The 13,999-nt window shown below is 49.0% G+C and overlaps 1 protein-coding gene across 1 annotated transcript in view; it reads left to right on the top strand.

Annotated features, from left to right (window-relative positions):
• XXYLT1 (xyloside xylosyltransferase 1) overlaps positions 1-13,999 on the top strand; it is a 164,365-nt gene that overhangs the window by 85,647 nt on the left and 64,719 nt on the right. The window contains exon 3 of the mRNA XM_024556353.4: positions 9,771-9,903. Coding sequence (XP_024412121.2) covers positions 9,771-9,903 — 133 coding nt within the window. The remainder of the gene's footprint in view (positions 1-9,770; positions 9,904-13,999) is intronic.

The following is a 13,999-nucleotide window of genomic DNA, read 5'->3' as shown; positions in this document are numbered from 1 at the left end:
TACTGTTATTATGAGTGTCCTGGTTTCTTAGGAAGTATGCAGTGAAATATTTAGAGCCCTTACCAGTGTGGCTTAGTGAGTTGGGCGTTGTCCCATAAAGCGAGGGGTTGCCAGTTCAGTTCCCAGTCAGGGTACATGCCTGGGTTGCAGGTTTGGTTCCCGGTCAGGGTGCGTAAGAGAGGCAACCAATCAATGTTTCTCTGTCATATCTATGTTTCTCTCCCTCCCATCCCCTCTCTCTAAATAAATAAATACAATCATTATAAAAAAATATTTAGAGGTTAAATTTTTTTTTAGCTTTCATTCATGATTATGTCATTTTGGCATTATGTGTCATGTCTTTGATTAAAAAAATTAAAACAAATTTGTTTAATTAAAAAAGAAAACTAAATTAGGTAAATAAAATTAAAATTTAATTGAAACAGTGGAATGAATTAATTAGTGCTTAAGAACAATTTGGTAAGCAGAGTATTTTTGATTGTGGGGTCTGTGATGGGAACAAGTTTTAAAGAGGGTTTCTCGGAATGTCTGCCCCATAGGAAAGCAAATTGTGTTTTAAATGAAAATTGGGGTCTGGAGTCCCAGCTCAAGGGCCAGTCTTTTCGCTTCTCTGTGCTCTTGAGAAATTGAGTAGTAGAGTCATAGTAAGTAGGACTCTAATAAGGGTCCTTATTAGGAGCGGTCCTCTTGACCTTGGCAAACAGGGATGAAAGCAATGAAACATAGAAACAATGAAACTCTATCTTTGGTGGGACAAAACTATAAAGTGGGAACAATAAACCCTACTTGTAAGGCTAACTGAGATAAAATACATGCAAATACCTAGCCCAGTACCTGGTGTATAGGAACCTCATCATTTTGTAGATGCTGATAGGTAGTTCATATTTTTTTAAAAACATAGCATAAAAATCAGTAAAATTACATGACATTTTGGCAAGAGGCCTGGCTCAGGAGGCAGGAAACCTGCGGGGCCATGTGACCATCAGCAAGTGGTTTTGCAGACTGTCCCAGAGAGCTGATGTTGCTCCTGAAGAGATTAAAACCAATTTTTTTTTCCTCCTGCTACAAAAGGTGAGAGAATGGGTCGTTTTTTACATGTAAGTCTCAGAAAGGTGTTTCTGGGTTCCCAAAGTGGAGCAACTGGTTTTTCTCCTTGAACTTTGCCATGATGGGGATTTCTGGGCCCCAGGAATGATGTGAGGCTACTCTTCCTCAACGCCTGTGTGGTCCCAGGAGGAAGTCAGGGATGTGCCTGAGAGCAGGCTTCATCCCCTTAGGAGAGATTGGCTCTTCTTTGCCTGATCCCTCTTAGCCTTCTTGTGTAAGCATCTGTTGGTTGCAGGGCCTTCCCTCTGCTCAGCCAGACTGGAGCCAAAGGAGCCCTCCATCCCTGTGTGTGGAGAGAAGACAGAGAAGATGAGAGAAACAGGAGCCCCATAGTTATAAGAAAGAGCCTCAGAATGAGGGATTTGCAAAATTGAGCTGTGACCATTCAAGCAGACCAGTGGTAGCTGTATCACTATTTCCAAAAAGCACCTGTCAGTTCTGCCCTAAGAGGACTGCTCGCTACAGCTGCCGTTGCCAGGGGTCTCTGAAAAAGGCCTGCCAGTAAAGGGCCCAGACAAGGCGTCAGTCTCTGTTGGCGAACAGAGTCCACATGCGGTCCTGACCCCAAAAGGAAGGAGACTTTATACTTTTGGAGACAAAAAAATAAAGTTTATAGCAGACACCAGAGAGCTATAAGCTGTGGACAGGCCAGCAGACACCATGGAAATGAGAGAAAGGGGGGATTCTACTTTCCAAATCTAAATTCAATTTCCCCCGCATGTTGAACTTCATAAAGAAATCCGTGAACTATAATTTCACATTGGCAATAGAAGCAAGAGGAAAATTGAGGCCAGGTGTCCTATCTGTCATCTGATTATATATGTCCCTAAAGTTTTCCAGTCCAGTTGGAAATACATTCCATCCTATCCTGAAGGATGTGATTAACACCTAGTCACGGAAGGTGCTAAGGGTGAGGGAGGAGACTCATGGTGTACTGTTGCTGAAGCAAAAGCACATCTTTTCTTAATAATTTCCTTTGTTTTGTTCACAAAACAGGAGCTGATAGTTATGAAAAGAATATTGTGCCTGAGCCATAGCTAACCTTGTTTTCCAGGCTTAATTTTGAGAGGGGGGTGAGAGGGCTAGCAGAAAGAATTTGTTGTATAGCTAATACATACACTGACTGGAGTCATTAATTTCAACCTCTTGGCCCCCAAACCTTTTACCAGAGCTGCTAACAGGTTGTATAAATCGCTCTTCTGAACTCCATTTCCTCCCTTCACCTCCTTCCTCGGAGGTGGGGGCAGGCTGCTAATGTGGAAAACATAGATTGTTAGCACAGGGGAGAGTTGGGGACTTCCTGGCCTGCAGAAACGAGCGCAGGTCGCATCCTGGCTGTCCAGGTGTCCGGGAGACGGGTAGCATGGGGAGAAAGGGCAAGCACCTGCTTCAGAGCCCGACAAATTTGAGTGTGCGAGTCCCAGCTCTGCCCCTTACCAGCCACGTGATCTTGAGCACCACACTTAACTTCTTCATTTCCTCATTTGTCAGACAGAAGCAATACCAATCTCAGAGCGTTTGGATGATTAAACGAATGTACTTATACATGTTAGCAGTTGTTATTAAAAACTTCCTTTCAACTTCCTTTGTGGTGTTAAACACTTTTCCCCTGAAATTTCTCTGGTGGTCGATGAAAGCAGACCCCAATGGTCTTCCCGCTCCTTGGGGGGAAGGTCTTGAGGGAGGTGGTTGGGGGCCGTGGGGAAGCCCCATCACTACACCAGGTGATCTAGAGCTGTCTGATATTTTCACCCTCGAGGTGGCTGCATTTCTTGTGTCTAAAGATAGTGGGGTTTTAAAAGGGACCGTGAAGACATTGGATCAGACCATCGAGTGGGCAAATCTGTGCTTGCTCTCAACTCTGATGCTTCCATGCTAGGTTGTCACAGAGAAACCCTCTGAGCTTCAGGTTCCTCATTTGAAAATGGGAGGGACTAAAGCCCATCTGGCAGAAGGGTAGTGGAGGTTTCTGAGCTGAGCCAGCACACGCACTGCCCCCGGCATGGGCCTGGCCCATGGACACCCTTTCCCTGCATTGATGAACATTTATGGAGCAAGCGTTTGGCCAACCAGGTTGGAGGAGCCCCAGGAATCTGTCCCCAGGGCCTTGGACCCTTGGCATGCTCCACTCTGTGCCTTCATAGCAGTTATTTCCATAGTTCGCCAGCTGTCCTGCAGCTGGGCCTGACACAGCAAAGCGAATGGAGTGGGGCTCTGAGGGGCAGGGAAAAGCCCAGCTGGGAAGTCACCCCAGTTCCCTGTCAATGTAGAACCATCACAGCGAACTCCACCTGTGGACCCCCTCAGGGACCCAGCTTGGGTCTGTGCCTTACAGGCTCCAGGGCATGACCTGAGACCCTCCGGCGGGGGAAGCCAGGCTGGTGTGGCTGCTGTGGCCCATCAGCACTGCGCCTGTCCTCCATACAGCTCCTCTCTGGTCACGAGCCTCTTACAGTTAGAGGAAGTCCACCCCTTTTCATTTGCCCTTTTTGGCCCCTGCAGGTCAGAGGTGCTGCTGACCTGTAATTAAAAAGCTCCAAAGGGTGATAAAGCAGGTGGCAGATTGCTGCAATATTTCCAAGTGGACAATGAGAAATGGAGCTCCCTCCCCACACAGCTGCTTCCGGGTCCTCAGCCCCGTGATACCCTGTATAGCTCGGGGTCGTCATAATTTCCCCTTCTTCCCGAACCCTCTCCGGTTAGTGCGAAGCTTGTGCTGATGTTCTGAGGTGAAAACCCTGTGACGTGTTACAAATATTTATCTCCAGGAAGCTCTGAATTTCTTTCAAATCAGGAAGGGAGAGAAGGCGCCTGCCTGGTAAACCTGCCCTTCCGAGAAGGGCTGTGTGTTGCCCAGGACGGTGGGCCCAGCACTTACTGAACCACGTCTTTTCTTAATTTCCTGATCTATTTTGTTGCTTGTTGTTTTGTGTTTGTTAACAGTTTTCTACCAGGAATTGTTTCAGGGGATAGGAGAAGGGAGGGGAGAGGAAAGGAGGCTTTTTCCCCCTTTTGTTTGTTTTCAGATATCATTAATTACTCACTCTGGGTTGTAATTTCATCCCTGGTCAGATGACATGCATTGTGGCTGGTTTAATTGGAGGCTGATGATGAGCCGTCCCAAGCCTCTTTCCACAGGGGAATGCTGATTTGGGAACCTCCCAGCTGGCTCTAAGGGCAGGAGCCTTGCCTCGTGCAGTGTGCTTGTGCAGAGGTTTTAAGCCTATGGCCCGGCTCAGGGCCTCAGACACCGGCAGCAGGTATGGGCTGCCTGAACCCTGGGAACAGTCACCTGGGCACTTGGGAGCCCTGGCTGTCCAGGGCCAGGGTGGTGATGATGGATGGCAGTGGGCTCAAGAAGGTCTTGAAAGGTGCGTCTTTAGCCAGCACTTTCAATCTGGTCTTTCCTCTTCCACCTCGTTAGAACCAAGTGGCACTGTTTTGTTAGGCTGAAACTGAAGCATGAGAAGAGGAGGGGAGCAGACATGGTCCCTTGTGAAGATGGCACCATAATCTTGACTTTACCCGATGGAGTTGAAGTTTAAGTGGAACTAGGTCTACTACCCAGATCAGCTCACCTAGATCCTTCACATCTTTTCCCACTTGAGCTGACATGCTTCAGGGGCTCCTTCCTGTCTTGTGATCAGACGCGCATCAGTTCTGTGGTTGGGGTTTCAGCAGGACTCCTGAACCACTGTCTGCACCTGGAGGCAGCGATTCATTCATTTCCTGAAATAGTTCAGCCCAGTGTGCCTGATCTGTTGCAAATACTCGTCCTCTGTGGAAACCGGTGTTTTAAAGCTCCAGTTACTGACCCACGACGTGGGAATGCTGGAAGCTCTCGTACCTTCTATCATCTACCAAGCGGCCCTCATCAAGCAGTTTAGCTCATCAAGGAGGATGCCCAGCATAAGGGTTTTCCTCAAACACCAGGTGCCTACACAGGACTTTTCTAACTCATGTGGCAGGTGTCCTTCTCCCTGAGAAAATGCCACAGGTGCACACTGATGATTCAGTTCTTGTTTGTGTGATTTAAACACATGCATGAGAAGATTTGTGAGGGGCTAGCTGGAAGGACCCTCATCCAACTAATTGGATGTAGCAGCAAATACATTCTCAGCAATGAGCAGGTCTGGCTAGAACAGAGGGTGGTGGGGCAGCATTGTGCTGCTGCCTGCTGTGGCTCTCACACCGGGCACTGAGATTTTGTCTCCAGGGCGGCTCCTGGACGGCAAGTCAGCTTCCTGCCTCTGTTTGAATTTAGCGCAGCTCAAGGTGTGTTCTTGGAGGAGTGTAAACATTTGTTTGGTTTGGTTTTTAACATCTGTCCTAATGTTAATGTGAGAAGATGGAGAACAATTTTCTCATTTCCCAAAGCCGGCTATAAAATGTGTAGATCATGGAGGTCTCTTACTTCTTTTCTGTGGCTACTACTTACTAGTCTTCAGCTTTACATTTCCGCGGGATGGTGTGCAGATCCTCCATGAGCGAGTGGTGGGGGCCGGCAAGTCTCGTGCAGGACCGTTTGAGCCATTACACAGTGTTTCCCGCTCTCTAGGAGTTTCTGGCCCATATTGGGAGGGTGTGGTGGGAGGGAGAGCTAATTAACATAAGGGCATTAGCTAGGGCGTCAGAAGACGTGAATTCTGGGATCAACTTTGCCACTTAGCTTGACCATGTTATACTTGACAAGTCCCTCTTCTTCTTTGGTCCTCAGTTTCCCCATCTGTACAGTGGGTATATTGGCCTCGATTATTATCAGGCCGTCTTTCAGACCTGCTACCCCAGATTATTCTGTCCTCTGTCTGTCCTTTTGTTGTCTTCTCACGGGGTTCTGACATGGTGAACATTCAACCAGCCTTAGAGGCTGACCATGCCTTTGAGTTTGTAGATGTCTAGTCCTCCTTTTTCTCAAAGGTTCTGCATAGATTTCATCTCCTCTTTGCTTTGGGGACAATCATCTCATTTATTTATTCCTTAAATTTCAGTTGTTCTACTGCTGTCATCACAGCCGTCTTCCCACCAGCACCCTCTCTGGGCCATCAGTGTGGCTATTTCCACGTACCAGTCTTGTTTCGTTCTCACAACAGGCTTCAGCATTAGGGATCAACCCCTCAGGCATAGTTCCTGCAGAGACCTGACTACACGAAGGACCAGAGGCCAGAGGAACGTGGCCCTTTGAAAAAGTCTTAGCCTAATGAATTGCAGCATTCCTAGTAAGCATCTTCCTCTTTTCAGCAGTGACATTTACAACTTGGCATCTTATTTCATTATTACATAAAAGGATGACGGTCTGGACAGATGCCCGTGTGACGGTGCAGGCGGCGCTAGCTCGGGGCTGTCAGCCTCCCTGAAAAGAAGGGCGGGTTCTCCTGCCTTAGCCTGAAAGGTGACAGCTGGGTCAGTCTCTTCGCTTTGGTGCAGAGGGGTCACTCTGTGCCGGAGCTGCTGCTTCTTTCCTCCCTAACCGGTTAACCCCATTTGGTGAAGTCCCTCTCAGAAAAGGTGTTAGCACTTTTAGCAAACCCTTCCTGAACGGTGCTTTACAAAGGAGAGGTTATAAAAATAATAAAGCATCTCAAATTAGTGCACCTTGAGGCTGCTCGTGACCTTTCCCAGGTCACTCCTTGTCAGTCCCTAGAGAGCAGGGAAAGTGCTCAGATTTATCGAGGGGCCCATGAAGGCAAGGCCAGGGCTCTGCCCAAATGAAGGAGCTGTGTCTCTTCAGGAGACTCGTGATGTCCCTGAGCTCTGCCTTCCCGGCCCGTTCGCTTTCTCAAGGAGCATTCTCTCTGGCAAGGGCCATGAGACAGGTACACAGGTAGTGGTGACCTGAGGCAGCAGAGCCTGTCCAAGCAGGCCAGGGAAAGAGGCATGTGGGCTGCTCCCCGCAGAACAGGTAGGATTTGGATGACTTGGAAAGACCAGGGCAACACATAGCATGTGTAGGCTTTCCAGGAAGAATGAGTGATTGAATGAATGAACTGTTAGGGGTTTAATTAGAGTGCAGTTACCATTTCACGGAGAGGACTTCCCTTCAACTCCATGTTTGGCCAGCTTGTTGCTCTGCTTTTTGTCTTTCAAGGTCTTTGGCACTTCTGCATGTTCCTGGGGTCCCTGTGTGGATAGCATTGGAGCCAGAATCTGCCTCCTCGGAGCCCCTCTCCAGTCAGAAGGGGAATCCAGGGATATGGAAAGCGTGTGCTGGGCTTCCACGCCAAGCAGACTTAGGCTGAGACGCCAGCCCCAGCACTTACTTCTCGTGGACCTGGGGCTATGGTTTTTAACTATTCTAAGCCTCTCTTTCTTCATCTAAATATGTTGGGTGGTTATGAGGAATAGACTGTTGCTTGTGCCGTGGTGAACACTTAAAAGCCACTCAAAGGAAGGGTGCCTCTGCGTGGCCGTGACTGATGTTATTGGAAGTACTCCCTAGGGCCCTGAGGATGAGGTTCACCCTTCTCTCATAATCTTGACAGTGCCACAACGTCGCCACCAAACATCCTTGGGGCCTCCCCGTGTCTAGGCCAAAGCCCCGTGTCCAGCCACCCCCCACACCCACTGGCTTCATCCACAGAACCTGTGATGATGTGGTCTCTCTGCTTGGGGGGATGGTGCCATTCTGTCCCTGTGTCAGAAAGTCCCTGCTCTACCTAGTGGGAGGGCTGTGCGTGGGAGCCAGGGGCACCGGAGATGGACCAAAAGAAGGAAGAGAAATGGCTGCAGGGGGTGGGTGCTGTGGGGCCTCTCCATTAAGACGTCTTGGTGGTACAACTCTGATTCCTGGTCAGTCACTCTCTCTTGGCACACGGTGTTCTTCCCTAAGGTCACCATCGGGTTCCTTCCTATATCCCTAGAGCCATGTCTGAGAGCGGCAGGCTCCTGGAGGCTCCTCCCTGTGGCCTGTTTCCAGTCTCCACTCCTGGTTTAGGGCAGCTTTCCAGGTGACAGCAGAGTCACCACAAGGGGCCCCAGGGTCATCACCTTTCCTGGTGTCTAGGTGGTGGTTGTTTCTGGTGCAGGAGGGAAAGCAGCATTCCCACTCACATTTCTGTGTGGGGGTGAGCAGTGTGAAGCCAGGCAGGTGGCAGGGTCCACCATGGCCTGGTGGGCCGCTTTCCTATAGCCCACCCCACAAGGGCCCAAAAAGCCATCTCTGGCGCCCTCTCCCTTTCCTCCGGCCTGGACAGCTGGGTTCTTACCTACTGTAACTTTTTTTCCTTCAGGAAACTCAAGTACGATGTTGCGACTAATGTTTTGTTTCTGTGTCACAAAGGAAGATAGAACAAACAACAAATGAATCAATTTTTTCTTAAATCGTAAACTGATTTCTTCATAAAGTAATTTAGAGAATGGCAGTTAAATTCTGCAGACATTCCTCAGTGTTTGGGTGCCAAGCCCTGCGTGATGGATGGATGGAGGATGAGATGCCACGGAGAGGGTCCCTGTCTGCAGAGGGCTTCCGGGGTCAGCCTGTCCTCAGGCAGCGGCCAGGCTCTGCTGCGGGCAGGACAGGCACAGAAAGGCTGGCGAGGAGCCAAGCCCAGAGCCCCGGTGCTGCGGCTGGTGGTGGTGGTGCACCGCCTCTCCATGCCTGCCCACAGGTCAAGGTCCGGCCCACGCCACCCTCTTCCCTTAAGTCCTCCTAGGCTGCCTCAGGCCTCAGCACGTCTCCTACGCTCCAAGCCCCGGATCCCTGTAGGCTCCACTGCCTTGTATAGATGACGTGAAACAACTAAGATGTAGAGAAGTCAAGAATTTTCCCTGGGCTACAGAATTCATCAGCCGCTGAACTGGAACGTGCACTCATGGGGTCTGATTCCCTGCTGGGCCTTCTCCTTATACCAAGTACTTACCATCTCTCCATCATTTACCCCCAAGCATCCCCTCTTTGGAGCTCGCACAGTCCCGCTTTCATTTCATGTCAGCACTAGTTGCCCCTCCCTGGTTTTAGCCCCCTGCATGTGTCTGTTTGAGGGCGGGGTCCCCGTCAGCCTGATGTCTTGTCCCAACCTCCTGGTACCAACAGCACAGGAGCTCAGTCAGGCACGGTCAGGGGAAGGATGAGAGAATGAACTCGGCCAACACCTTCCTCCTCCCTGTTTGCTTCTGAGTTATCTGCAGGTAACAGAAGCAAACAGCTCTTACGTGCCAGGTAATTGTGAGACTCAGTTTGTCTAGCTTGACATTTATTTAGGTTTCCAGAAGGTCCTAATAGAGCCTGAGACAATAATGGCTTTCACCCCTCTCCTGTGGGTCATACAGCACCTGTGCCGCAAAGAACAACACCTGTAGGCTTTCAGTTTTAAGGAGGGTGCCCATAGAATATGTCAGATACTTTTGAGAATGAAATGGTGCACTGCTGACAATTATACCAGGACAGTAGGCCTGAACTGGGGCACATGGTCGCCTGGATTTAAATAAAACGTGTGCCTGCCATTGGAAGGAAAGATACAGGACATTTGTTTATGGAGACATCTAGTCTTGTGGAGGCGGTGGCTGGCAAAGGAAGGGCCTTTGTTGCCGGCAGCAACTTTGCATCTTCAGTGACAGCAGGAATAATCCAGTACCCTTTTCTGCACCTTTCACTTCACTTTCTATAAATAGCTGAGCCTCCCAGGATGTGTGTCTGTGTCTTGTTATTGTCTTTTTCTTTCCTCCAGAGATCCTGCGGATAATTCAGCTGGACCTAGACCTGAAGTACAAGACCAACATCCGGGAATTGTTTGAGGAGTTTGACAATTTCCTGCCCGGCGCCGTCATTGGCATCGCAAGAGAGATGCAGCCGGTGTACAGGTAGGTGGCAGCTGTCACTGGGCTTCCAGGACCCCTCCCCACCCCTTCCTCCCTTCTCTCCTGCTGCTGGTGGCCGACTGGGATTTATCAGCATGAAATCTTTCTGCACTTAGTGTCTTCTATTTATGGCTAATAGTATGGACAGGTGGGTTTGCGCGGAAGCTGGAAATGACATCTCATTCTTTTGAGGGAGTTTGTGGCATTTTTCTTGTGGAAAGCTCAGCTGTGTTGGTTGTTGGTTCTGGTTAAGCTCAGAATTTTAAAATCTTGGGCTTTGTCTTACAAAGGAGGCATGAGGATCTAGCTTTAACTTGTCAGTGTGGTGATGAACTAGGCCTTCTTGGCCTCTGCGTCACCGGTGGCCGTGCCTCTGTAAGAGCGGGGTGGGTTCATCAGTGTTTTGTACGGAGGAAAGGCAGCACAACTTTGGAACACACATTGGCATTACCTAGTCGAGGTGAAGAAGCGCATTCTGGGTGAGGCAGTGTTTTATTGCCAATTGTGCAGCATAAGAGAAACCCCAGCACCCGAGAACCCGGGGATGTGTTCAAGGATATTCACTGCAGCATTGCTGGTCATTGCCAAAGCCTGAAAACGATTGAAATGTCCCTAAACAAAGTATATCCATGCAGTTGAATACTAAATATATAAAAACAAAAGTGAGCAAACACCTACAGGTAATAAATAGTACAGAGAGACAAAACTAAACTGTAATCTTTAGGGACGCATACACAAGTACTAAAAATTCTGAGGGCAGCCAGGAAATGATGATTCCCAAAAGCCAGAACGATGGTTACCTCTGGAGGGGCTGGGGGAGTGACGGGCGGGGGGCAGGGGTGGGGCTTGCCCCTGGAGTGCGGCAGTGCTTTAGTTCTCCACCTGGGTGGCTGTGCATGTGTTTGCAGCATGCTTTTGTGTTTGTGTATGTGTTACAGTTGGAGAAAAAGAAGGAAAGTCAGAAGGACCTACAGATTTTCATTAACAAGTAGGCCTATGGCCCTGGGTCCAGAGAGTTCCATGTTGCTGTCTGTTCCTCCTCTGGGCAGAGCCATAGCTGACCCAGAGCTGAGCTGCCTAGAGCTGGGATTTCACTGTCCCCTGGGCTGGCCTGCTCTTTGTTCTCAGTGCAGACCCTCGTGCTGGCTCCCTTCGGACACTCTTGGAGCTAGGCCCAGGCTTCGGAGCACTGCAGGGCACCGGCAGCTAGTGACTCAGGAGCAGCAGGCATTTCTCCTAAGGGGGCGTGCGACAGCCTCAACTTGGCTGTGCTATTTGCAAGACCCAGATCACATAACAGGAAATTCCTGCAAGGCCTCTGAATGAGCTGATAACTCCTGGGCCTTGTGGGCTGTTCTCCTGGACAAAATCCTCTCACGAGTTGCTCCAGAGTCACAAAGTAGAGTCTCTTACTCTGCTCTGGGGAGTGGACAGGAGAGGGTTTGGGCAAACACCAGCCGTTGAACTCACAGCAGCCTCCCTGTCTCATTCCCTCACCTCATACAAGGTGGATCTTATGTCTAGGATTCTCGATTTCATGGCAGGAGGTGATGGAAGGAGCACTGAACCGAGAGTCCAAAGTCCTCTGTGCTGGTCCCAGCTCTGCCACCAGGCCTGGGGCCCTGGCTCCCCTCCCTGAGAGTGGGAACAGGTGTGCTTCACACTCCCTCTCCCAGGTCTGGTGATGGGCGTCCCAGCTCTCCTGATGCACACACCGTTTTCTCATTGTCTCTCCTTTGTCCTGAAGTTGCTGGTCTGCTGGTGAGCTTCTCGCTGCTCGGTAGCGTCCAGTGTCCCTGGGATATTTAAACCAGGCAATTATTCATCTGCAGTTAGAGCAGTGATGCCTTCAAGCCCTGGTGTGAAATCTTCTTATGTAATATAAATGGAAACCTGATCACACGCAATTTGAATTGGCTAGAATTTATGTTTTCTGTAGATCTAGGATCTTATAAACTGTGAAAATTAAATTGATTCAATTATCTGGCCTTTTCAAAAGCAGTCTCTGAAACATTTTAGATCCAAAATGAAATTGAATTTTTCTCACCTTCGGAGTCTTTAATTATCGCGACGAACAATGAGAAAGATGCAGGGCTGCCACAGAGTCCAAAAGCGCCCTTTGCAGGGCCTGCGCGTCCAGAACCGACAGACAGGAGAACTCGCTTTCCGTGCTTCCCTCTTCCCGTCCCCGCCTCTCCCCCAGCTGAGATGTTTCTAAAGGCCCTTGATTAAGTCTCCAAGTAACTGCCCCCAACTGGTCTGTGCGTACTGCCTCTGCGTAATTGCCATGGAATATTCTGGGCCCGGGAATGGTTTGGTGTGGACTAGGGCAGACGGGGAATGGAGTGTGGCTTTTTGCCATCTTCCACAAGAAAACTGGAGACTCCTCCGTGACCTGAAAGACCAAGTGTTAAGTTGTCTGCCACTTTGAAGCCTGTGCCTGGGTGTGTGTAGCTGTGGGGAGGGGGAGGGGGAAGAAAGGGAGGGATGGAAAGGAGTCAGTGAACAGTACCCAAGCGAGACAGACAGAGATGGGCCCTTCTCGTGAGCAGCAGCCTGTCTCCTTGGACTTGTGGGGAGCCCCCTGCGCGGCCAGCTGCCCACCTCCACAGGCGCTGGCTGCCCCCCAGGCTCTCCTTGAGGAACTGGCAGCTGTCTGACAACCCTGCGCTCTCCCTAACTGAGGGCGTGCGAGGTGGGCAAGTTATTTTTTTTTTCTGTCCTAAGGGGAATCTGCCAGCATCTATGAAAAGAAAGGAAAATTCGGAAACAAAACAGCATGAAAGCAAAACTTGGACAGATTAACTGAGTTCATTTTGAGCTGGAAATTCACCAAGCAGAAATAAATTTGGATCTCCTCAGTGGTGTTATTTTTGTAGTCACTTGTCCTACAGTTACTTTACTTCAAAAGGGCACGTATTAAGTCATTTTTATGGCTGTTTCCCCTCTATTGTGTGCCATTAACGTTGTAAGCTTGAAGGGGGGCGGGGGAGAAAGTATTTCCCCCTGTCTGTTTGACAAGTAGCTTTCTTTACTTTTTTTTTCTTTTGACAAATGTACACCAAATTGACTGTGTTTTCTGGAAAATGAAGGCTCATGGGATGCTAGAGTAGTGATAGAGGAACCTTTTCTTCTTGGATCCGGGTTAAGATTCTTTTGAGTCAAAGATCCTGTGACCTTTCTCATATGAAAATTGGTCATTTTGGGTGAAACATTGCCCTTCCTTTGTCGACTTTTTCTCTTTCTTGTGTCAGGGGGGTAGGTCACAAGTAGGTCCTCACTGGTGGTAGGTTTGGTGGGATACGTGGCCAAAAGGAGAGAGGGGCCCAGTGACTAGCACGGTCTCTGTAAACAGACAACTGTGTTTTGCAGATGTGTGTTAGTCCAGGATGCCGTTTTGAATCTGCTTCCTTACGAATGTATTAGAAGACTGAAGAAAGCTATCGGACCCTCTTTACGTATAGCCTATAAAAACTGAAAAGAGTAAAGCAGCTCTGTGTAGAAGAAATAGCGCTCAGGTTGTACTCAGAAACCGAGGATTATAGCCCTGCCTTTCAGGAGTTACCCACGTGATGCTTTGCAAGTCACTTGATTCTCTAACCCTCTGTTTTTTAATCTGTAAGTGGGGGTAAATATATGCAATGCACAGAATCCCTAGAAAACTCGAATGTAATAACACACACGAGAGCTTCTGATGTAAGAGAGACCCTTAGTGAGGAGTCTTGCCTCACTCCATCCCCTAATCCTCACAGTTCCTTTCTGTGTCTCCCCCCACCCCCCACCATGGTTTATTCTTCTGGAAACCCCTCTTCTACCCCACTCCCAACCATGTAGAGTTACCAGGTAAAATGCAGGACTCCCAGTTCAATTGAGTTTCAGAAAAACAATAGAGGTTGTTTTGTATAAGTACGTCCCAAATAGTGCATGGGAACATACTTGTATAAAACAATTACTTGTTGTTTAAATGAAATTTAGATTTAACTGGGTGGTCTGTTTTTTATTTTGCTAAATCTCACAGCCCAACCCTCATCCAAGAGTTGAAAGTCTTCTCTTCCTAGCAGAAGCAAGTGATGTGGCTTTTCCATAGGATCCTTGAGTG

The sequence above is a fragment of the Desmodus rotundus genome, chromosome 2 (genome assembly GCF_022682495.2).
Source record: "Desmodus rotundus isolate HL8 chromosome 2, HLdesRot8A.1, whole genome shotgun sequence".
Taxonomy (NCBI): Eukaryota; Metazoa; Chordata; class Mammalia; order Chiroptera; family Phyllostomidae; genus Desmodus; species Desmodus rotundus.
Note: the sequence above shows the minus strand (reverse complement) of the source record. Positions and strands in the feature narration are given on the sequence as shown.